General features: G+C 34.3%; 1 protein-coding gene across 1 annotated transcript in view; it reads left to right on the top strand.

The window, feature by feature from the left end:
• Window positions 1-20,008, top strand: part of Rsph4a (Radial spoke head protein 4a) — a 38,433-nt gene extending 18,425 nt beyond the window's left edge. Inside the window, exons 10-14 of the mRNA XM_067288793.1 lie at window positions 2,139-2,248; window positions 13,900-14,146; window positions 15,385-15,502; window positions 16,985-17,415; window positions 18,213-20,008. Coding sequence (XP_067144894.1) covers window positions 2,139-2,248; window positions 13,900-14,146; window positions 15,385-15,502; window positions 16,985-17,415; window positions 18,213-19,555 — 2,249 coding nt within the window. The 3' untranslated portion in view covers window positions 19,556-20,008. The remainder of the gene's footprint in view (window positions 1-2,138; window positions 2,249-13,899; window positions 14,147-15,384; window positions 15,503-16,984; window positions 17,416-18,212) is intronic.
• Window positions 20,009-26,049: the final 6,041 nt, after the last annotated feature.

Here is a 26,049-nt window from a genome sequence, read left to right on the forward strand (position 1 = left end):
GTTGTCATCTCAAGCATTAAAATATATATATATATTTTTTTTATAGCTTCCTGATATCTTCTATAGGTTGTGTTTAGTTTTAGCTTTTTGGAGCTATTAGTTGGCCTATTGTTTTTTCTGTTTCATTTCTGTTAACAAATCATTATAGATATATATAAACAACCAAGTCTAAACAGTCTATAATAATCATATCAATTTCCAGAATATTCTTACTTTAGTGTGAGAGTATAAAACGTGAGAACAAATTGACACGTAGAACTTTAGTGATTCTTCGAAGGAACAAATTTAGAACAAGCATGCTTAATATAGCAGACGCTTAGCAGGGGAAATCCACTGATCTCAATAAGGACTAGACAAAGACAACTATCCAAATTAACAAGATAACCCTTTAATTTTCCTGAGAACCTACAGTACTTCTAGGAAAAAAGCACAGGAATGTACGGAGCCCGACAATCCAATATACCGAATATCGTTAATATCAAATCTCCCGACAATATACTGCTCAAAATTCCCGTAACATGAGGACATAAAACATACCGACAAATGAGTTTAAAGTGCACCTCTTCCTTTTCTTAGCACTGGACAGAAAACAGTTCGAAATTCAAAATCTCCACACTGACTTGGTTTCACAGTCTTTACTTTTCCATTTTCCGACTATTTTACCCCACACTTTCACACACCACCACTACTTTGCTTCTTCTTCGTCCTCTCTCCACTTCTGTTCTAACTTCTCCCCAAGACACACCCTCCAATAAAACTTTCACCCTCAGTTACACACCCAGAATTACACAACTCTTCTCCACCAAGTTGGACCCACCATGTGGCGAAGGGGGGCAGGAAAAGATGTAAGGCACATTAGTTTGACTGACTGTGAACAATTAAAAAATGCAGTTAGTCCATTATCATGTACAGGAAATCCTCATTAGTTTGAAATTCAAGGGACAAAATAATTGTGACTTTGAATTATTCAAGATTTACATATTTCTGTATACAGTATGTCCAATGCTATGTAACTGATGTAATTTATTAAGCAAACGGAATATGGCCACGTATGCAGAATGCTATTTTCATTAATTAATAATAATAATAATATAAATAAACAGCAGAATTATTGAAATGTAGCCCAAAAAGTAGTAAGTTGCCCAAATCTAGTAGCCTTACAAACATCTCAGTCTGTTACTTGTAGTCCAATCTTGCCCAGCCATATTTTGAGATAAGAGTAAAATGGGTATTCCACAGGTAAAATCACACACAAAAGTGTAATTTTACCTGTGACACATGAAATTGTGTTACTATAAAAGCAAAACCATGTTGACCAGATTAGAATTGTTCTTTGTCTATTGTTCTCTCATAGTATAGAGGCACTTTGATCTAAACAAACAAGTTAACATAGGTATATCAAAGTTAGGACAGAATTTTCATTTTACATTTTAAAGTAGCTGTATTTCAAATGAACCAAATTCCTTAACATGTAAATTTTTATATCCCTGGCCAGGACAAATGATACAGTTACAAACTAATGGGATTTTGAACTATCTGAGTTTGAATTAATGAGGATATCCTGTACTAATGCAAACTAATAATTACAATAATTTCTGAATTAAATTTAATAATTTTATTTAATTCAAAATAATAATTAACAAAATTGAAACTAAAGTTGACATTACTTTTTTGCTTTATTTTTTTTAAATTCTGTAATGTAGAAATCCATTTTACATGAATTAAACTAACGTTTGTAACGTGTGTAAAATTTAAAATATTAAATAATTTTCAATCTGAAAACACATTAGCAAAGACCAGTGGCATAGCGTGGGTGTCAGCTGCCCGGGGCGGAGGAAAATTTCGCCCGCATCCCTTTTTCAAATTATCTTTCAAGCACAGATAACCCATGGGTTATCCACACAAAATTATAGTAAATAAATAAAATTTTTATTTATTTATTTGCTTTATATGTGAATAAATACAGTTTATGTTAAATTGTTTAAAATTTGAAATTTGTTTGCAGCCAAGAAAAATATTTATGGTCAGTATATTTTAATTTTATAGTTTAGGTTACAAAATTGTAGTAAATTATTATTATTTTTAATAAACTATACCAAATTATTTTCCTTGTTTTTTAATCTAAAAATATCTTACAGGAGTGCAGTATTCCTTAAATAAAGTAGAAAATTTTCAAATTTCTGTAGAAGCATTAACAAATCCTGATCTTTCTTCTTGGGTACACCATAGTTATCATGTATTACCACAAGTAAGACATTTTAGATTCTTGAAAACCTGAAAATATCTATTAATAATAGAAAACAAATTACATATATCTTATTATAATTTCATTATTTATCCAAGTTCAAAAACATTATAAAATTTTAAGTATAATAACCAGAAGGCAGGCACACCCATAAATTTGCTCCAAGTGCTCCAATTTATGGGTGTGCCTGCCTTCTGGTTATTATACTTAAAATTTTATAATGTTTTTCGTCTCAGTTACCCTTTTCCTAATCTCCAAGGTGATCCTAAACATCAGAATATTCGTGACTTCTAGCCTATTCTGCAAACATAAAAGAAACTAATGAACGATATTTGTCCATTGACCCATGCAACTTCATTGTATGTTGACCAAAATCTCATTTCTTGTTTTCAAGACCAAGTTAGCCCTGAGTGTAACCAGCGCAGCACTGATCTGACGTTAAATCATAGAGTTTGAAGCTCCTTGTGAAATGTCCAAATTCCTTTTTTTATAGCTTGTGCCCCCTTTTTCATAGCTTTTGGGCACTGCTGCCAGAAAATACATAGGCAGAAAAAATTCAAACCTTAAACTTTGATGATAATATCGAAAAATTATTTTCTATACTTGAGGAAAATTTTATGGATCAAATCAGATAATCTTGGCTGATAGTTTGAGATCTCTATTAAAAATGATAAGCATTTTCTGATAAAATAAGAATGTTGTTTGCCTATAAGATATATATATGGCTCAATTAATTTGAAAAATCTATCAAAAGATTAGAATTAAAAATTTAAAAGAAGTCAAAGTAATTCATTAAAAAAGTAATCAATGTTTAAATCTTATAAAATAACTTTCAGACAAAAAAATCCAAAGATTTCTGAAGTGTACATACATATGTGGAGGAGAAAAAACAAATTCGTTATAAATAGGTGAATATAGAAATATACACATAAGCAGAAGATAACTATAAGATAACTAAGATAAAATAGCTAAGAAACTGGATGGAAGAACTGAATACTGAATGGTAGGTATAAAGCACCTATCACACATGTGTTAGCCGAGTATATGAAATAACAAGACCCTGAGAGTCGCTCGGCTTTGATAGAATAAAAAAAAAGGTTTATTAATTTCAGCGAACATAAATAATTTACAAAGAAACGATTACACACACTTACTAATTACTAATACAAATACATTTGGGACTGCGCGTAACAATGTCATCAATTAGTCCCCGCGTGCCGACAAGACAAAGAACTTATTCTAACTTATATCTAGCTTAACTAAGTACTGGGCCCTAGAGAAAGATAAGGTGGAAGAGAATTAAACAGAGATGATAAGACTGAAAATTGGTTCGAAGGGGTGACTGGCGGTAATAAATAAGAAAAAAAAAACCTCGGATCCGTTCCTTAATAACTTTCTTTGTTTCTGTTCGTCCCGTTTTTCTCTCCCTCCGAAAAATCTTCCTTCCTCTCGCTCCTGTCCTCCTATCTCCTCTGACGTAACCCCTCGACCCCTCGGTGTCACACCCTTTTTGTTTTTATTACCGTCCAGGCCACATGTGTCGACTAACTACCGCGTGGTTAAGTAAATAGAAAACGGAAGTAAAATTGTTACTACAGGAAGATAGTATAAGGAAAGTAAAGAAAAGAAAATAAATAAGGTTTAATAAAGCCACATACGTCCCCACCAAAAGACATATTAACAATTAACAGAAACATTAATATGGAGATACACAACCATTAATGGATGATGAACTACAGTTCATCTTCCAAAGTGAAGCCGGCGATAGTCCACTTTCTGCCCCCGTAAGTTATACGGGTGGGAGATATTACCCCTCTGTTCCAGCATGGTCTCATTACCCGAATCCTTGCGGTCTCCTTGATGCTGCTGGTTATGTTGATTATACCTATTGTAGCTCGCCCGTTGCGCAGTGGGTAGGTGAGGGATGTCTTCTTCCTCTTCAATCTCCTCGATCTCTCCGGATTGTGATCCTTCGTGTCCAATTGGGATGTTACGCTTCCGTCTAGGCTCACGGAAGTTTGAGAAGCACGGTTTTAGTCTGTCTATGTGTACAACAAGTTTTTCCTTTTTATTACAATTTTCGATTTCCGCGTTAACAGGCCCCAGGAGGCGAGAGACACGGAAAGGACCTAAATATTTTGGAGAAAACTTGCCTTGCTTCTTCCCTTTCCTTAACATCCAAACTTTCTGCCCTACCTCAAAGCTCCTCACCTTCCTCCCTGTGTTGATGCGGTTACGGTTAAGTTTGTTACGGTTGCGACTTAATTCGTATGCCGATTCACGGATGCATCGTAGCTTATCCATAAGGAAATCACGATACTCCCGAATACCCGGGTAGTCATTTGTCTGTTCAACAGGGAACGCATGAGGGAATTTAGGATCAAATCCGTAAAGAAGAAATGAAGGTGACTCACTAGTAGAGGAGTGTGTAGCATTATTATAAGCGAACACAGCAGTCTGTAAGAAGGTATCCCAATTGTTGTTGCTGCCGCCTGATATTCTGGCCAAAAGGTTACTGATGGATTTGTTCACACGTTCACAAACTGAGTTCGAACAAGGGCGATATGATGTCGTAACATTGTGCTTGACGGTAAGGATGTTGCACATTTCATTAAAGATGGAGGACGTAAAATTCGTGCCCCGGTCAGAGATGATGATCTCGGGACTGCCATATCTGCAGACTATCCTTTCGAAAAACACATTGGCTACAGAGGCCGCAGATTGGTCCCTTAAAGGGACGGCTTCTGTGTATCGAGTAAACATGTCAATTATGGTGAGAATATAACGATTACCCTTATGTGTTTGATTTAAAGGGCCAATTATGTCGATTGACACCTTTTGAAACGGATAATTAGCGACTTCCGTTTCTTGAAAGGGGGCTCTTCCTTGATGTAAGTTATGTTGTTGGCAAACTTTGCAGAACTTCACGAATCTATCGACGAGTTTTTTCATCTTCTTGAAGTAGTAGTAACGGTTGATCAGGTCACACGTTTTTTCTTTGCCGTAGTGTCCGGCTAATGGTGATTCATGGAATGCTTTAATTACGTCATTAATTGCTGTTTCCCCTACACAAACACGCCTCCATTGACGTATTCCAAACCGTCCCGGTCGTACGTGGACTAATACATCACCATCTACTTGATACTCAGGAAGTATGCCACTACTCGGGTAATCATTGTAAGAGGGTGGGAATTTAATTAAATGATTTCTCATTGGACCAAAAATTCTGTCCCCAATCTGGGACTTCTTTACCTTTTTCCACAACTCTTCACTGATGCAATTAATGACATCGCTGTTTGAGGGGGCTTCTTCTCTACTACCATGTGGTCGAGACAATAAATCAGCCACTGGGTTACTCTTCCCTTGAACATGCGTAATGACCAAATCAAAATTAGATAATTCTACGGCCCATCTCATGAGGCGGTTATTGTGATTTTTCATATTTTTCACAAAGGTTAAAGGTTTGTGGTCGGAAAGCACAGTGACCTTCTGACCAAGAATAAGATGTTTAAAGTGGCGGAGGGCTAAGATTATTGAGTAGCATTCCTTCTCGATAGTGGAATATTTTAGTTCGGGCCCACGGAACTTCCTACTAAAGTAGCCAATGGGAATGAGTTTCCCTTCGCTTTCCTGTTCTAAGACCGCACCAGCCCAGGTATCTGAAGCGTCCGAGTGCATGAAAAAAGGTATTTTAAAGTCGGGATGAGATAGCACAGGGGGTTTAGATAATAGTTCTTTAAATTTTTCGAAGCTTGATTGGCACTGGTCGTCCCATAAGAACTTTACATATTTTTTAGTCAGATATGTAAGAGGAAGAGCAATCTCGGCAAAGTTTGGGATAAAGTTGCGGAAGAATCCCACCATTCCGAGGAAACTCCTGACGTCTTTCACATTACGCGGGGGTTGGACTTCTTTAATCGCATCCACGTTGCAGGGATCAGGTCGTATCCCCTTACTATCGATGATGTGTCCCAGATACCGCACTTCTTTCACCATGAATTTCGATTTTTTTGGGTGCAATTTCAAGTTGGCTTTGTCTAATATAGAGATTACCTCCCTTAGGAGTTTCACGTGATCTTCAAAGGATTGGGAGAACAACACAATATCGTCTTGAAAGACGAAACAATTGATATCTATGAATCTCCCCAACAGCCTAGACATGGCGTATTGAAAATACCTCCCGCTATTCTTTCCACCTTGCGGGAGGCGGCACATCTGGAATTTTCCCCAAGGAGTAGAGAAAGCAAAGAAATGACGTGTTGATTCATGTATGGGTATCTGGAAATATCCAGACTTTAGGTCGATTACCGAGAAGAATTTGCTTCCCTGAAACTTCGTTAAGATCTCATCCACACGGGCTAGAGGGAACTCCTGGGACTGGGTTACTTCGTTAATTCTTCGTAGATCGAGAGTAACCCTTAACTCGCCGGACTCCTTCGGGACAATGTGAAGGGGGGAATTCCATTCAGAAGTACTCTCCTCGCAAATCCCCGCCTTCAGATATGAAACTATCATTTTCTTTAGTTCACTCAAATAACATTGCGGTATTCTATATTGTTTTGTATTAATTATTTGGTTACTTTTAATGATAGGTGTATGAAGAAATTCCTTAGTACCGGTCAAATCTTCTATTTTCCGTGCGAAACATCCGGGGTGTTCATTAAAGATACGCTCCACTTCCTTTTTTTCGTAGTCTTTCAAATGGGATAAATTAACCTCCATCGTATTATCGGATTCCTCCCTTCTGAATCCACAACACTGATAAAAGTCATCAATTTCGGTTCTATTCCAAGATGTTACATTCTCACCTGTTTCAATTAATACTTCCGGGAACCTGTTTAACACATCCATACCCAATACTCCTTCGTATTCGACTTCGGATGGCAAGTGCATGCAAGTCATTTGAACATTTTGAGTTCTCCCTCCTCTTTCGATCTTGATATTAGACTCCCATTCGCATTCGATAACCTCCCCACCGATTCCTCGTAGTCGTTTCCAACTCCTGTGAAGTGCACCGTTCGGTCCCCTACTCCATATCTCGCTCTGAGCGATCTTCAGGCTTAGCACGGACCTTTCCGCACCCGTATCGACCAGAAACTTGATACTGGTACCATAAGCATCACCAAGAATGAGGGGAAGGCCCTTTTTAGAGAAGAACACATTAGGGGCCAGGGTTAGCTCGATGCATGGGACGTGATACTGGCTATCATCACGCCCCGTAATTAGTTTAAATCATTTATATTCCGTTGAGGGCACTGGCGGGCCAGGTGGCGAGGATTCCCACAAATGTAACACCTTTTTAGGACAGATCGGTTCGGGCTATCCTTATTTTTATCTAGATTTCCACCCAGTCTTTCGACCAAACCATTAACAGTACTACATAACGACCCCACCATTTTTTCCAACCTTTCAAGTCTATCGTCTTCCTTTGTTTTCACAATATTCATCACACCATTCGGATCCTCATTAGCGGTTGGGTTCTTTATTTCAATGGTGTGTACAAATTTATTTTCTCTACTAACGTTACACTCGAGTTCGACCCGTTCTTCCCTCTCCGCTTCCTTAATTGCCTGATCTAAGGTCTGGGGTTCTCTCCTTAATACGTATCCCTTTAGCTGGGGCCTTAGGCCCTTTATAAATCTCTCTCTAATAATGTCATCCCTCAAGGCACCAATTTTTTCGTTATTGGAAGCGGCCTTCGACAACAGTGTATTCATGCGGATGACATAGTCACATACCGTCTCATCATGGTTCTGCTTAATACTTAAGAGTTGGTCGAGTGCATTCTTTTCCTTAAGTTCTCGCTTTTCGTAACATTGAATTAATTTTTGCCTAATTCCCTCAAAAGTACAAGGATCTTGGTCAGCCAAGCTGAAGAACGTCGATAATGGCCCCCCTTTTAACCGAGCTTGTAAGACAGCCAATTTCACTTCACTGTTCCACCCAGCCAGGCGAGATATATTATCTATGGTCTTGAAGAATTGGCGGACATTAACCAAATCACTGCCACTATTAGAAAAAATGGGAACCATTCCTAGAAACCCTGTGACTACAGGAGGGATCCCCTCACCCTCGCCTCCTGAGGATGTAGCAAGATTGTTCTGGTTACAATCATCCATAATTAATGATATAAAAATAATACAATTGATTACAAATTGTAGGGCCTTAAATCTACAGGCACGATAATACAATGCTACGTTCTATACAATAAAAACCGTATCCCGTTACTAACAGAATCCTGTCGCGGACGCCATTGTTAGCCGAGTATATGAAATAACAAGACCCTGAGAGTCGCTCGGCTTTGATAGAATTAAAAAAAGAGGTTTATTAATTTCAGCGAACATAAATAATTTACAAAGAAACGATTACACACACTTACTAATTACTAATACAAATACATTTGGGACTGCGCGTAACAATGTCATCAATTAGTCCCCGCGTGCCGACAAGACAAAGAACTTATTCTAACTTATATCTAGCTTAACTAAGTACAGGGCCCTAGAGAAAGATAAGGTGGAAGAGAATTAAACAGAGATGATAAGACTGAAAATTGGTTCGAAGGGGTGACTGGCGGTAATAAATAAGAAAAAAAAACCTCGGATCCGTTCCTTAATAACTTTCTTTGTTTCTGTTCGTCCCGTTTTTCTCTCTCTCCGAAAAATCTTCCTTCCTCTCGCTCCTGTCCTCCTATCTCCTCTGACGTAACCCCTCGACCCCTCGGTGTCACACCCTTTTTGTTTTTATTACCGTCCAGGCCACATGTGTCGACTAACTACCGCGTGGTTAAGTAAATAGAAAACGGAAGTAAAATTGTTACTACAGGAAGATAGTATAAGGAAAGTAAAGAAAAGAAAATAAATAAGGTTTAATAAGGCCACACACGTCCCCTCCAGTTGATCCATATGTTCTGCAGGCTCAATAATGTACAACCTTTGGATAATTGAGGGGTGGTGTTAAGGATTATAAAGCTCGAGCCACCAGAGGGCGCACGAGCTCTGTATAAAAGAATTGGCGGGCTCTCCGAAGCTCTCTTTCTTTTGTCTCCAGTCGTTACTCTGTATGTGTGTCTGAATAAAATAATTGTTAGTGTTACCAATCAGTCGTCTTCTCATTTGGAATTTAACAGGTTATGGGCCCAGAAGAACAAAGTAGTCGACAAATACGTATACGTTAAGGAAGAAAGTATACAAAGAAATTTTTTTTTAATCAGTCTAAACGTCAAGACAATGGAAAGCAATATGGCGACCACCTTACCGCAATTACGGGACGGAAACTTCTCTAACTGGAGATTTCGAGTAGAAACTATTTTAGAAGAAAAAGGAGTAAAAGATCTTGTTGGTGAACAAGTAATAGAGACTAATGGAATAACTGAGGCAGAAAAGAAAAGATTCATCGAAAGAGACGCCAAGGCCAGAAGCATAATCATACAGTGTCTAACGGACAGACATTTAGAATACGTTAAAGATTCGAAAACAGCTCAAGAAATGATGAAATCTCTTACGAACGTCTTCGAACGAAAAAGTACATTTTCTAAACTATATATAAGAAGAAAATTATTGTCACTTAAGTGTGGAGATGATGACTTGCAGAATCACTTCGTAACATTTGACGGACTCATAAGGGAACTGGAGTCAACCGGCACAATAATGGAAGACAGCGACAAGGTAAGCCACCTTCTTCTAACTATGCCTCAGAAATACGATACTGTAATTACGGCCCTTGAGACAATGACGACTAGCGTAACTTTGGAATTCGTAAAAAGTAGGCTATTAGATGCTGAACTTAAATTTAAAAATTCGGAACATGGAGAGAAGACCGAAAGTCTCCCTTGTTTTATAGGAGTGGGAAATAAAGGTTGTTTTATTTGCGGAGATCGTCGACATTTAAAATATAATTGCCCTAAAAGAGGAGATAGTACTCACTCGGGCCATGGTGCCAGAGGGAAAGCGAAAAGAGGTGGAAATAAAAGTAGAAATAATTGGAGAAACAATTATCAGAATAATGGAAGTAACCAGAGAAATTATGAAGAGAGAGCAAATATGATATCACATGAAAAGGAAATATCCTTTGTGGCATTTAACGACACAGAACATGATGCAAATATTGGACAAGAAAGTGTCATACATTTTGTATTGGATTCAGGAGCAACAGAACACCTAGTTCAAGAGAATATGGCTGCCTATATGACTGATATAGAAAGTCTAACCAAACCAATAAGCATAAATGTAGCAAATGGAGAAAAACTTCTAGCACAAAAGAGAGGCAAGATAAAACTATCTTATAATAATAAAAATATTGTTCTGACTGCTCTTATTGTACCAAAGATTTCCCACAACTTGTTATCTGTAAGGAAAATCAATGACACTGGAAAAAGGGTTATTTTTGAAAGAAAAAAAGCTGTCATAATGCACAGAGATTTTTACATGGACTGTCCACTTACAGGAAGCTTGTTTATTGCAGAGTTCACCATAAGAAATAATACACAATGCCTCAAAACGGAAGCCAATGACTTATGGCATAGAAGATTAGGCCACCTAAACTACCGTGATCTGAAATTAATGAATCTGCCATGTCCCAACCAACCCTGTGGACCATGCATGAAGGGCAAAGCTACAAGATTACCATTCAAAAAGACTGAACACAGATCACACAGAATAGGAGAATTGTTACACACAGATATATGTGGACCCATAAATCCAAACACTATAAATGGCAAAAAATATTTCCAAACAATAACAGATGATTTTTCACATTTTACTGTAGTATATCTCTTGAAAAACAAAGGAGAAGCAGCACTTAATATAATGAACTACGTCAGAGAGATACATGCTCAATTTGAAAAACGAGTAAGTCGTATTAGATGGGACAATGGAGGTGAATTTTCCTCTAGAATGTTGAAAGACTTCTGCAAAAACAAAGGAATTAGAATGGAATATACAACAGCCTACACACCTCAGCAAGGAGGATTGGCAGAAAGAATGAACAGGACACTCTTGGATAAAGCAAGAACTATGTTTGAAGACAGTGATTTACCTAAACACCTGTGGGGAGAGGCAATTCGTACAGCAGCTTATCAGGTAAATCGATCCCCTACAGCAGCACTCAATGGAAATATTCCTTCAAGAATATGGTATGGAAAGGTTGATTTATCAAAACTAAAAGTATTCGGTTGTCAAGCCTGGTTATATAAGCTACCACAATCTACAAAGTTAGAATCACGTGCCAAGGAAGTCAGAATGGTAGGATACAGTGGATCAGGATACAGACTCTGGGATCCAAAAGAAAACGAAATCCTAATAGGTAGAGATGTAAAATTCAATGAAACTCCTATGCCAATATACTACAAAACTCAAAGTGATGATGACTTCTGTGCAAGAGACAAAGAAGAGGACAACAAAACTAATAGTGATCATGAAAAGATAAATCAACGTGAACAAGAAACACAAGAAAAGGAAATAAGAAAAAGAACTATAAAATTACCACAGAAATATAATGATTACGAAATGCATATCGCATACTGCTTATATTCTGAAGATCCAGAAACCTATGAAGAGGCAGTTGAGTCAGGAAAAGAATGGAAAGATGCCATAGAAAAGGAACTGGAAGCTCATCTGAAATTTGGTACCTGGACTGAAACAACACTCCCAAAAGATAAAGATCCAATAGAAACCAAGTGGGTATTTCGAACAAAATCAGATGGAACAAAGAAAGCACGTCTCGTTGCAAAAGGATATCAGGAAGAAGAATTTAACAACTCATATGCACCAGTAGTAAGAATATCAACAGTTAGATTACTCCTATCAAAGGCAATTAATGAAAACTGGAAGATAACCCAACTTGATGTGCCAACTGCATTCTTAAACAGTGAACTGAAAGTTGATGTATACATTAAGCCTCCAAAAGGTCTAATAACAAACAGCAAAGCTTTAAAATTAAAAAAGGCATTATATGGATTGAGAGAAGCACCTCGATGTTGGAATGAGTGTTTTAATAACTTTGCCGTCAAAAATGGACTAACTCGTTCAAACTATGATTTTTGCTTATATATTGGAAATAGTATACATTTGATTGTTTTCGTAGATGATATTTTGTTATTTGGAGAAGCTGATAAGCTAATAAGCAACTTAAGAACAGAATTTAGTGCAAAATTAATGGGAGAGCCAAAGAACTTTCTAGGAATAGACATCACTATGCATAAAAATACACTATCGTTATCACAAGAAAGTATTATCGAAAAACTCTTAATAAAATTCAAAATGAAGGAATGCAAAGGTGTTATAACTCCAATGGAACATGGATTTCAGGCTGATCTTTCAGAAGAAACTTTGAGAGTTCCATTTAGAGAATTAGTGGGAAGCTTATTGTACATAGCACACACTACTCGTCCAGACATTATGTTTGCTGTTTCCTACTTGAGTAGACATCTTGATAAACCTACTGGAACACTTTGGATGGCAGGAAAAAGAATACTGAGATATCTCAAACAAACAAAAGACCTAACCTTAAACTATTCAGTTTGCACAGATGAAAAGCTGATTGCATTTTCAGATGCAGATTGGGCAGGAGACAAAAATGACAGGAAAAGCATAAGTGGTTATGCAATTTTTTACAATAATAATCTTATATCCTGGTCGTCCAAAAAACAACAATCTGTTGCACTATCTACAGCAGAGTCAGAATATTTAGCATCTGCAGCAACTGCCGCTGAACTTATCAACCTTCAAGGGATACTATCAGAATTAAACCCTGGAAGAAAAATTGTAACAGTAATGAACATGGATAATCAAAGTGCCATCAGCATGATTGAAAGCTATGAAAATAGCAAAAGGTCAAAACATATCGATATAAGGGCACACTTCATTAAAGACCTAGTAGCCAAAAATCTTTTGAGTTTAGGCTATGTTCCCTCAAGTGATAACATAGCAGATACTTTTACTAAACCATTGTGTTCAAAGAGATTCATCTGTCTTAGAAAACATCTGGGCATATTCAAGACATCAGACTGTGTAACTAATGCAATTTCATAATGTAAACCTTTTGAAATTGAGGGGTGGTGTTAAGGATTATAAAGCTCGAGCCACCAGAGGGCGCACGAGCTCTGTATAAAAGAATTGGCGGGCTCTCCGAAGCTCTCTTTCTTTTGTCTCCAGTCGTTACTCTGTATGTGTGTCTGAATAAAATAATTGTTAGTGTTACCAATCAGTCATCTCCTTATTTGGATTTCAACATAATTGACACAATAATTTTAATGTGCAGAGTTGGATTGGTAGTTCATATCATATACAAGAATCATAAAATAGTCAATGATCAAGTTTTATAATTTCCAGCATTCTTCAGTAATCCCTTCTCACTCACTGTTCACAATCCTAGAGTTTAAGCCACACACGTGTGGCTTACCGCCTTATCATGTACAGTATATACATGTACAATTTAATTATATATGTCTGTTGAGAATAATTGAATACTAAATGCATTAAAATAATCTTTATTGTTTTTGTTCATTCTTAAGTCTAAAATTTATGAATTAAATTATATTTTTAATATTTTTTGTATAAATCTAATTTTAAATTTATAGAAATAATTTAAATACCATATAAATATTAAATGTCTTAAATTTATGTAAAAACAAAAATGTTAATGAAATTTATATAAAGGGTCATTGTATGAAAACACAAAAAAAGTTTGGAAATATTTCAAAAACTGATGTTATTGATGAAGAAAAGGAGGAGGAAATATTAAGAGATACAAGTAAAGAAGAAAAATCTATGATTTTTGAAGCATTAGAACAGGAAAAAGAAACTAATGAAATTTATGTGCAAGAAGAAACATCATTAGTTGAATTTGAAGAAAAAGAAATATCTGAAGGCCCTCCATTATTTTCTCCTGTGTCTAATGATAATGGTAAATTAGCTCTGGTTTTTTTTTTTAAGTATAGCAGATATTATAATGAATTTAAATATAAACTTTTTTGGTGATTGTAATTAGTTATATCTACTGAGATGTTACATAAGAGGTAAAAAAGTTAAATACATTTTTCGAAAGGGAATTATATGAAACAATTTCTGCAAAAAAATCTAAAGATAAAACTGGATTACAGATATGAAAAAAGAATGATAATAATTAATCTATGAATAGTTAATTCAAACAAGCAGAATGAAGTAGCTGAAAATCCATCATAAGAATATTGAATCTTGTAAATCAATGGAAAGTTTTTTCTACAACAAGTACAGATTGGTATTCTCTATTCTAGTATTCTTTAGTTTGGTAACTTTCTTGGACTGTCAAGTTTAGAATCTGCCACCATTTTATTTGTGAATTGGCTCCATGTGTGTGTTGTCATTGGCAAAGTATCAGGTTTGTTTATATCTGCAGCCAAAAATTTGATTGTTATTTTGAAAAATCATTGTACTTTCTTCCGAGGTTTTAAAGCTGTAATTATCTTCTTTATAATTTATATAAATACTTTCCATGTTTTTAAAATATAAACCTGATTCGTCACAGGTAAATGAATGTTTTCATTTGAATCTCAATATGATTTGGAGATATTTTTCTTTACATTCATAAAATGTAAAGAAAATAAACAAACAAATATTGATATTTTACAAACTTCAAATGAATCATTACTGACCATCACAGTGATTAAAAGATAAATTTATAAAACCAGAAACATTGTAAATAAATACCTGTTTAGTGTTTATTTTTAAGCTTAAAAGAATAATGACATTAGACTATAAGATAAAAGCATGATCAAAGATGCATGTTAAAAAATTACAAATTACATTGTAAACTTAGAATATGAGAATAACTGCAAATATTAAAAGAATAGAGTGATAACACTAACTAATAAATCAAAATATATCTGCAAGAATTGATATAATAAAGTATAATAAATATTTCTTGTTTTTTTATATGCAAGTGAACATGATATATGCAAATTTTACATTCCTCAAAATGGCATATATAATATTTTGAAAAGTACAGTATATTTTTTAAACGTTTTTCAATTAAATATGGACTAACTGAAAATTTTTTAACTAACTCATTTTTAAAATTTATTACTACTTTTTGGTAATAGTAGATAGTTTTCTATAAAATTGCATGATAGTTATGAATAATTTTTTCTTTTTTATAAATATTAGTTATTAATGGAGTTTACCCTTGGACTGTAATGTCAAGTTCTAATTTAATGTCTCAATATGCCATATCAATTATGAAGTCTAACATATGGCCAGGAAGTTACGCAATTTGTGATGGAATGTAAGTAATCTATATATATATAATCGACACGAGTTGATAATAATAATAATAATAATAATAATCAGCGCAGAGCCCAAACAGTTAGGAGTTGAAAGTTGAAATTTGGTACACAGTTAGGGTACATCACGAGAACACACACTAAGAAGGGATTTTTCAAAATTCCTCCCCACGGGGGGAGGGACAGGATTAAAGCTTCTATATACATTATAGTGACATGTCCAAACGGTTAGGAGTTGAAAGTTCAAATTTGGTGCATAGTTAGGGTACGTCACAAGAACGCACAGTAAGAAGGGATTTTTCGAAATTCCTCCCCATGGGGGAGAGGGACATGATTAAGCCTTAACACTTCCATCAACGATGGAAGTGTTAAGGCTTAATCTTGTAACAATGGAACAATGGAAGTGTTAAGAGAAAGCGATGTGCAAGACGCAGATGTAGTTTTTTTTCATTTTTGCAGGAAATTGAACTTATTTTTAGACCTATCTAAAAATTCTGTAATTAGTCTGGAAACAGGAAGGACCCAATTTTTGCATTCTGTGAAAACAGGTAAGGTTGACCATAACATAATAATCTTAATATTCGCTAAAACGGTTAGGAGTTAAAAGTTGAAATTTGGTACATAGTCAGGGTACCAAATTTAAGTACCAAAGTGTTAAGTAACAATGGAGAACAAGAGAAAGCAACGTGCAAGATTTACGGGCGCTGGAAAAAAAAGAAAAAAGAAAAAGAGTAATATGTTGGAACATATTCACATGTCAGCGTAAACAGAGTAACATGGTAAAATGGCAAATGAGTTTTAGTGAGTGCGAGGTCTTTCATTGTTCAAATGGTGTAAATTTATAACAATATTTGCAAGAACTTTGTTTCATCATAATTTCACAATTTATACGAAATTCCCGGACTCACTGTTTGAGTGAACTATTAGTTCACCCAAACAGTGAGTCAATTCTCGGACTGTCTGGGTGAAAACCGGACGGGTGGTAACACTAGTGTTAATTGTTGTAACTCTCTAAAATTTGTATAAAAAACATCAATCTTCATATAAATTCTTATTAGCAATGTTCAGGTCATTTTTATACAGTATAATGCTTTTGGAGGTAGATTATCCAGAAATATGTTAGCAATTTAAGCCAGCATAGAGATGTGAAAAAGGTTATATTCTGCAATGCTGGATAATGCTTCAAGAAATGATTTTTTAGTATCGAAATTTCATAGTAGTAATAATTTAATAATGCACATTGTTTATATGAATCATAGATTTATAAGCCACTTAGCTAATTAGCATGAGAAATACAGATAGATATACAGTATTTAAATATTTCTTTTAGCAATTTACATCTATTTGAATGTTTTCATTTACATTTTAACAAGAAATTAAAATCTTATGCTCTTCTCTATATATATTTTAATTTTGTAACAGATACATTGCAAAATTATTTATAGTTTATTATTTGAATTTCTTATATTAATATTTCCTTTCAGTACTTTAGAAAATGTTTACATTGGTACTGGTGTGAAACATTCTGGAATCCCTTATTCTCCTCAATTACCACCATTTCCAAAAGACCAATACTCTTCTCAGGAAACTGTAGAGCATTTAGATCCTTCTCCTGATGATGATGAAGAATATCAGAAAGTACTTGAAACCCTGAAATTAAGAGAAGAAAGAAGGGCTCAAATAAAAGAAGAAAGACTTCTTAAAATAGAAGAAATCAAAGAAAAAAGGAAAAAACAGAATGATGATGTAGAACATGAACTTGAGGCTGAAGATAGTGAATTATTAGAGGAAATAGATATTCAAATTGAAGAAACAGTCAGCATAGTTAAGAGTGATAGTAAAGAAGATATTTTATCACTTAAATCTAAAAGAATTTCTTCTGTTTCTAAAAGCTCTAACAAAGTATTAGAAAATGGTGAAGAAAATTAATTTTAATCTTTACTAATGTGGCAATTAAAACTGAAATGAGAATTTGGCACTGTATAAAGTAACTTTATATAAACAAATGTTAACAAATAAATTGATAACAATTCATAATATATAGTTAATTTCTTGGAAAAATATATAAAAAAGTTTATTATCTGTAATTATTTTGACATGTATTTAGAGTTATTTTAAAGTTACATTTTTTAAAATTTTAAAAAGAAAATTATGTTTAAAAGATTAATAATCTAAACTAGTTTGTTTTAAATACTTTAAATATCTTATTCGAATTGTTAAACACAAGATCGTGTTATTAAGTCAGTCACTTGGCTTTTGACTCCACCTTTATTTAGTTGAAACGGTAACTAATTTTACACGTTTCGGGCTCTTGTCCCTCATCAGTTTAAAGTTACTTTGTGTAAATAATTTAAAATACACATATAAAGTAATTTTAATGTTGTATATCCTATTCTTGTTTTTAGTTGACTGATGAGGGGCAAAAGCCCGAAACATGTAAAATTAGTTACCGTAGCAACTAAATAAAGGTGGAGTCAAAAGCCAAGTGATTGAGTTAATAACACGATCTTGTGTTTAACAATTCGAATAAGCAATCTAGCACAACATGGTTTCTCTACGACTGACTTTAAATATCATTAAAAATTACATTTGGTTACTTAAGTAAATTAAAGAAACTATGGACAGTTCCAAAACTCATTTCATTGTAATTTATTATCACACTTTTTTTTTATAAAATACAAAGTTATTATAGATTAATGAATATTTCAATAGGTACAAAACATGAATCCAGAAAAATTGCAGAATCTCAGAAACAAATATTAAAACAGGTGAAATCTGAAAAATATAATACAGAAAAACACAGAAAAGAATCCAAGAAAACTGAAGCTATTCCAGTTCTTGAGAAACAAAGATCATTTGTCATATCTAAATCTGAAACTTCAAAACCTATAGAAATATTAGAAGAAGAATCTTTGAAGCAAGAGCATTCACAGTCTATGTTAATTTCTAATGAAGAAACTGAAGCCATCAACTTTTCAAACAAAAGAAATCTTCCATCAGTTATTTCCATTCCTTCAGAAAAAAATATATCTGGATCAGATTCAAAAGTTGAAACTGATAAAATTATCCATTTAACTCTTAAAGATTCATCATCATCAGTTCCTGAAAAACAGATGTCTAAAGTAGAGCCAGTAATTGAAATACAGACATTGAAATCTCCATCTTTTCCAGCACATATTCTAGATTTAAAATCACAAACACTTGAAAAAAACATTCAACCATCCTATACAGAGACTTCAGAATCTCCAAAGTATGCTCCTGAGTTAAAAGAATCTGAAAAAATAATTCAGTCAGCTCATTTGGAAACTTCAGAATCTCCAAAACATATTCTTGATTCAAAAAAGTCTGAAAAAAGAAATTCTTCAAATTTTATAGAATCAATTCCATCTCAAAAATATTTATCTGAAAAAGAGATCCCTCTTTCAAAGGTAAAAGCTAATAGTTTAAAATTGTCCTCCCATAAATCTTTAGAGTTACCTTCTGATAATGAATCTACATTATTTATTGACAAATTATCAGCAGAAAACTTAAATATTCCATCTGAAGTTAAGCAATTAGATTTGATACAAGATTATGAAACCACTTCAGAAATATCAGTACATCCAGATTCTAATCTTCAAGTATTAAAATCTGTTTCTGGCAAGCAAAGTTTTATTACTGAGATGGAAAAAGAACCAAACACATTTAAATCATTCTCAGATAGTAAAGAAGTTTCTCACTTATCTTCTAAAGATTTTAAAACAATTACTTCTGAAACAGAACTGAATGAAGACAAAATAATTGCTGAAGTTTCTCATGAAAAAAATACACAAATTCTTCCAGAATACACTGATTTCTCTAAAGTTTCGTCAAGTCCTAAAGCATCAAAATTCTTTTCTTTTAAATCAGCTGATACAAACTTTCAGAAAAAATCTCCCAGTAAAATTTCCGTGGATATAAAAATATCTAAAATGGTAACCGAGAAGTCAAATAAATTAGCCGAATTACTCTCAGATTACGAAGAACCGAAAGAGGAAAGACAGAAAAATAAAAGAAAAAAACAAGAGAAAAAATAATTTATGAAGTTTTATCATATTAATATTAGATCTTTATATACACAAAAGAATGTACTTTCTAAAAATAAGTTACGTTTGTCTTGTATTTGTAATTGTACTCAGCTGAAAATTAATTTAATAACTTTTTCAAAGTTAGAAAAATATGATTAATTCTTGAACTAAGTAATTCAAATTGAAAATTTTATTCAATTTTTTAAATTATTAATGCATTATTTTTGTTGTTAAACATTTATCTAATTTTCTATTGCCTCAATTCTTATTCTATCTAAAAATTTATTTAATGTTTAGATAAATTATGATGGATTTAATAACTTGTCAGAGTCAGAGAGAAAGGATTATAAGGACTATAAATCTAGAAATATTTTATTAATGCAAGAATAAGCTACATTTAGACTAACAGCTTTAATGCTAAATGTATTATTTGAAAAAATATTAATAAAATAATAATAATAATAATTTTTTTTTGCCACAAATGAAAATGATAATTTGAAAAAGTCTGCATACTTAATAAAAAAACTTCAATTATTTGAATGTAGAAAAGAAATTACTTTTGACTTTCAAGATATTTACAATGCACACAATGACAATAAACAATATTTTGTTTGAAATAATAATGAAATTAAAATTATTTTATTTGGGATCTAAGAAAATTCAATGGATTAAGTATTATGATTTATCTTGATGTTTCTTGAATGTTGTTCTGTAAAGAAAATGGCATTCATGAAACCCAAATTTTAATTAAGGACCCCATGTAGAGTGTTGACTTAAGGCATTTCTGTGGGGAATTTTTTGAGGGGAATCCCCTGGTATCCTCATTCATTTTAAACACATCCTCTGGAGGGTTAAGTTCTGTATTGCACCTGCACCACACCAGCAATCTAGAGTCAGCAGATGGTGTCAAATTTAAATTTTGGTATTTTTACTACAGCAATGAGTTTATAAAAGATTGGTTTGGGGGCTTCTGTTGGAAGGGGCACCAGGCAATTTTTCTTTTTGCCCATAGGATAATGCCACTGCATTCCAGGTAGGAGATTGTGACATTTTAAATATCAGGAATTTTCTGTGCTAAATAACCAAGGATAAACTAAAAAATGCTATTGGTGTCCTCATTTCTATGCATTCAGTAATAATATAAACATAAAGAGAAAATATAGGCAAATATAAAAGGATAAAATCAACATTTGTATTCAGAAATATTTTCAAGCATTTATTGTGACATGGTCACAATGCCAGTTGCAATTTTTAATTATATTTTAAAAGAATTACGTGACCTCCGGCACAGAACGGAAGTCCGTATATAGTTAATCGAGGCCTCCACCACTAAACTTTCCATATCTGGGCTGATTTTGTGTGTCTTGTCCCTGTACATCATACTTCTCCTGATAACAATCGAGTCATGCTGTCATCTAACTCCGTTTTTGAGAAAAGTTTTGAATTTAAATCACGTAACTTCCGGCACAGGAAATTCACACACAGTTAACACGTAAAGGACCTCAGGCCCCTAAGTTTTCCATATCTGGTCTCGATTTTCATCGAACTCCGTTTTGGAGATTAACAAAGGACAGGCATATCTAAATTAGATAGGTATTATGTGAAGAGAGGTTCAAGTGAAACGCATTGTATTACACCCGAAATGCATTGTAATGTAATAAAGAACAGACAGACAAAGATCTTGGATATTCGTAAATTTATATCCAAGATTTAATAATTCCTGAACAAAAACGGACGTAAAGAAGAAGATACTTGAAACTTCAGTTCCAAATAGAATATTATGGGAGAGTAAAATTTTTCAGCCTTAATTGGGCTGAAATTTTCAAAAATTGTAGACCTATAAATTGCTGCTGGCATCCGTTTGTCCGTCCTACGTTAATCTCGAGAATGCAGTTAGATGGATGAAAGTCGAGACCAGATATGGAAAGATTAGTGGCTGAAGATTAGATAGATGACGGCATGACTCTTGTTAACAGGAAAAGTATGATGTACAACGGCAAGAAACTAACATCAAGATCTAATAACTTGCAGACCGACATTGTGACGATGTCACGATAAATAATTGCTTGTTATATTAATAGATGTCTTGATCTTTCGTATATTTCAGAACGTAACTCGCTCCGTAGTCCTTATCATGTATAAGCTTTAATCTGTAATATTCAGACACCTCAATTTAACAAAGGTTCAATCTTATTAATAGACTATATAGAGAACCACTCAAGTAAATCACAATATGATAGATAAAAGGAAGTTACTAGACTTGAAGTCTATTTTTTTTTTTTTTTTTTTTGATTCGAAGGATCATCATAAAATCGAAATTTTTATTCGTCTTTATATAGACGCGAAACACGAGAATATTACATTTTCGAATACATATTACTGTTAACGTGAATGTATATGCAAGGAATGATCCGCGATAATCCGTCTCTTCAGCCACAGAGAGGCGGAAAAATCACGAAATTCGATCAAAAATCCAAACGTTTTACATTAAATTTCGAGACGATGAAACAATAAAACTCTGACGATTTGTTGCGAGCGGTTGTTTATTGTTGATGAGAGCGGCCGAATTTTCAGTGAGCGAGATTTAAAGTCATTGATTTCAAGCGTTTTTCTGAGTTTTGCATCATTTGCAGTTATTGTATTGGTAAGTTCAGACTACGAACTTTCTAAATTTAAATATTTTTGAACATTGTTAAGCCGAATATCACAATTATTGGCTATGATTTTCCGACAAAGATCCACTTAGATAACAATTGATCGGTTTCGTCACAGAGACGACGAATGGATCTTTTCACTTATTTTAGGAGATACTTTTCACCCTCTTTATTGTTAATATTCGTTTAGCCCAGATTTAATCGAATTGTTAGAGTTCTTAAAGCAAAATGGAAATAAATAAATACATTAAATTGTTAATTTTCGCTATGGTTTATATACACATTATATCTCATATGAAATTCACACCGCTATACTCTAAACTTTAAAGCGCCCTCCAGCTGCTTAACTAAATTACAAAGGTAGACAAAATTGGGGTTTCTATACTTGAAGTTTATTGTTTTTCCGGTTGTAAGGGACATGATAAGATCGAAATTTCTATTCATCTTTATACGAGAATATTAGGTTTTTGCGTACATATTGACGTTAACATCAATGTACGAGTATATGCAGGGAAAATCACGCAATTTGGCCAAACTCTTAATATTAACTTTCGTGGCAACGCAACAATAAAACTCTGTGTACTTACAAATTGTCAGAGTTTTATTGTTGCGAGCGGTCGTTGATTGTTAATGCGAACGGTTGGATTTTTAGTTCGTGCGGTCAAAATTTTCTCGTTTCGAGTGTTTTTCTCAGTTTTGTTTCGTTTGCGTCGATTTTATCGGTAAGTACAGACTACGATGTTTCTAATTTTACGTATTTTTTGAACATTGTTAAGCCGAATATCACAATTAGTGCCAATGATTTTCCGACGAATCTCTATTTCCATAACAATTGATCGGTCTTGACAGAGACGACGGACGGGGTCTTTCCACTCATTTTCACTCTTCGTTAAGCCCAAATCCAATGGAATCTAAATTAATAAATACATTACATTGGTATTAGCGCGCTATAGTTTATATACGCATCATATCCCATATGATATTTGCACTGTTATAGTGTGAACTTTAATTAAACAGAATAATTCGAGATTATTCGTCTAAATTTTCACAAATGTTTTGTGTTATGGCAATGGACAGAACTGTACAATTTGTAGAAACTGATTTCTATAGCGAACATTAAAAATCGTTTGAAAGTTAAAATTACTATATTTAACAGAGATTTTATTATAATATTCATTTGTGACTTTTCGTTATAATTAAGACGATATTTTTAAAATTATTTTTTTCATTAGAAATCTTACAATTTACATAAAATTAAATTTTCATAATAGTCGTTTCTTTCTTTTGCAGAATGGAAAATTTCAAGCAATTAAAGAAGTGGCGCACCTCGGCAGATGGTGAGGAGGAGGAGGAGGAGGAAGGCTCTTCGTCGTCTTCCGTTCCGTTTCCGGTGATTCGGGTGCTCCCGAAAGATGTCGAGGAGAGCGGAGAGTGCGTCAAACGGGTGGTCGTCATTACTCCCGACGATAGCGCCTCGACTGTGGTCGACTACCTGGGACTGCGATACCCGGAAGTTGCAGAATGGACGGTGGAGTGTCGAGGGGAGTCCAAAGTGGTCGTGGAAACATCCGTCGAGCAGAAGAAACCTTGGTGGAAAAGGCTCTTCTTCTGCTGCATAAAGTGAATCTTCTCTCTTCCGAGATCACTTCCACCCACGTTCCACTTTTCACCGGATATGACTCTGCCACCCGAATACGACTTTGTCACCCGGAAATGACGTTTCACCCGGCTACGACTTAATTTACTGGACTTGGCATTTCATCCCTGATTGGGTTTCTTCGTTTTCAATTGACGGACAGACATTTCTGCACTGGTTGTACAACTTACTTCGATTAGATTAAAGTCTGATGATCTGCAAAGTGACAACCAAAACATAAAGCAATGTTTTTACCAGCTCAAAGACTCTGTTAATTGTCTATAAATGGACAAGGCAACTTATATTGTACGGACATTCACACTGTATTTAAACCGGTGTTCGACTGTCATTGTAGTCCGAACCAGAATTATAATTACTTCAACAATTCAATTTGTAAATCGAATTGTCTGAAGTGTATATAAACTTTCATATTTAATAAATTTTAATATGAAATTTAATTTTAAAGATTGGCTATTTATCAAAATAAATATTAAAATTGCACACTTTTAGATTCATTAAAACGTTTCTACTTTTATCAATATTTATTTCCATCCCTGTCATCGTTTAGGTTTTCAATAACGTGACTATTTTTAATATAGAAACGGGCGATAAAGTAATTAAAACGAGTACCATAGTTTTGCAATGAATTGGAAAATATCGGGAATTCACCAACAAAACTGCTCTCCCGCTTTTACAACGCCGAATTAGTGAATTCCGAAGCAAAAAGGCCGTTCTGCAGTATCGCAGTCGCACAGCGCCAAGTGGAAAATTCACTGATACACGAATCAAAATTGCCGATCTCTCCCTCTATTAAACGTCTGTAGTAAATGTGAATATCTCGTTCGAAAGATACTTGTTTTCTTAGGTAGCGTGCAAAATTTCGGGTTTTTCTGTAAAGGGATTGCCGAAATATAACCAGTTGAAAAGTGCAAAGATCTCCATAAAAGCTGTAACTTTTCTCTTTCTTATTCATTTGGCGGTGCAGATGCTCCTAGAGAAAGAACACCGCTGGCTCTAGAGAGGTCATATTTTAAACTTAAGCCTTTCTCGTTATCAGTGAGGTGCTGCGAACTTGCGGGTGATAAATCAACTTGGCGGGGTCCTATCCCTTGCTTTTATCGCTTCTTAAAATAAAATTAATCCGAACGAATGTTGTTGTTCAGAATAACAAAAGCTCAAATTTATGCAAATTAAACTTTTTTGTAGCGATTACACTAACAGCATATTGTGGGTGGCCGTCGTGACGCCCAGCGCCCTCGGAATTGTTGGTCGTAGCTGCCTCGGGTTTGAAACTACAACTTAGGATTTCGGAAGTTCGTAGCTTAGCAAAACCTTATAAAGTAAATCGTAAACGTTTGTAAATTAAACGGTTTCCATAAGCGCTGTAAAGTTATGCCCGATTTTAAATTAAGTTTAGGCTACTATCCTTTACAGAAGTTATAATTTTGTGTAACTTACAGATACCATTTAAACATTGTAAATAAAAAAGAGTTTATTAAAAGATTGCGGCCTGAAATTTACTGCAAACCAAAATTTTCGCCATGACAGTATTACCGTCGCTCTCCCTCCTATATGCTTAGTATCCAGCAACTATATACAAATTCTATTTAATTCTAAACCCACATTATTATTTCACATTTAATGACTTGCGTATTTTTAGTAAATAAAAAAATATATATGTGGGGTTTAGACGAGTAACATTCCTAAACCGTTAAGATTTACGAGGGTTGCGGGGGAGACGAGAACGACAAAGGGGAGAAGTGGGAAAGACGACAGTTGGTGACGGCGCGAAAGGAAGAAAGAACGAATGACGTTACGATGAAAGGACAAAAGACGTTACGAAGAAGATTATCGTTCTATCAAGACGGTTGCAAGACTGTTGTCAATTCTGGTTCTCTCTATTTTTATCTCAATCACTATTCCCTCATATATAATAGGCTATTGCTTGATTTTGATGATAGCCGAAGTATGTTCTTTTACACGTAATAAACGCAGTTTAAATGCGTTTATTACGTGTAAAAGAACATTTTTTAATTGATACTTACCGAGAATTTTTAAAACAATGTATACAGGAAGCTAAAGGTTACAGAAAAGAAATGTTTGCTTGACATAATGTATTAAAGAAAAATTACTGCGCCAAGTGATAAATTTTATTAGACGAAAGAAAAAGAGATAGGTCGAAGAATGAAAGAAAAAGAATAGTGACAGCGTAT

The sequence above is a fragment of the Centruroides vittatus genome, unplaced genomic scaffold (genome assembly GCF_030686945.1).
Source record: "Centruroides vittatus isolate TY-2023 unplaced genomic scaffold, ASM3068694v2 scaffold_932, whole genome shotgun sequence".
Classification (NCBI taxonomy): Eukaryota; Metazoa; Arthropoda; class Arachnida; order Scorpiones; family Buthidae; genus Centruroides; species Centruroides vittatus.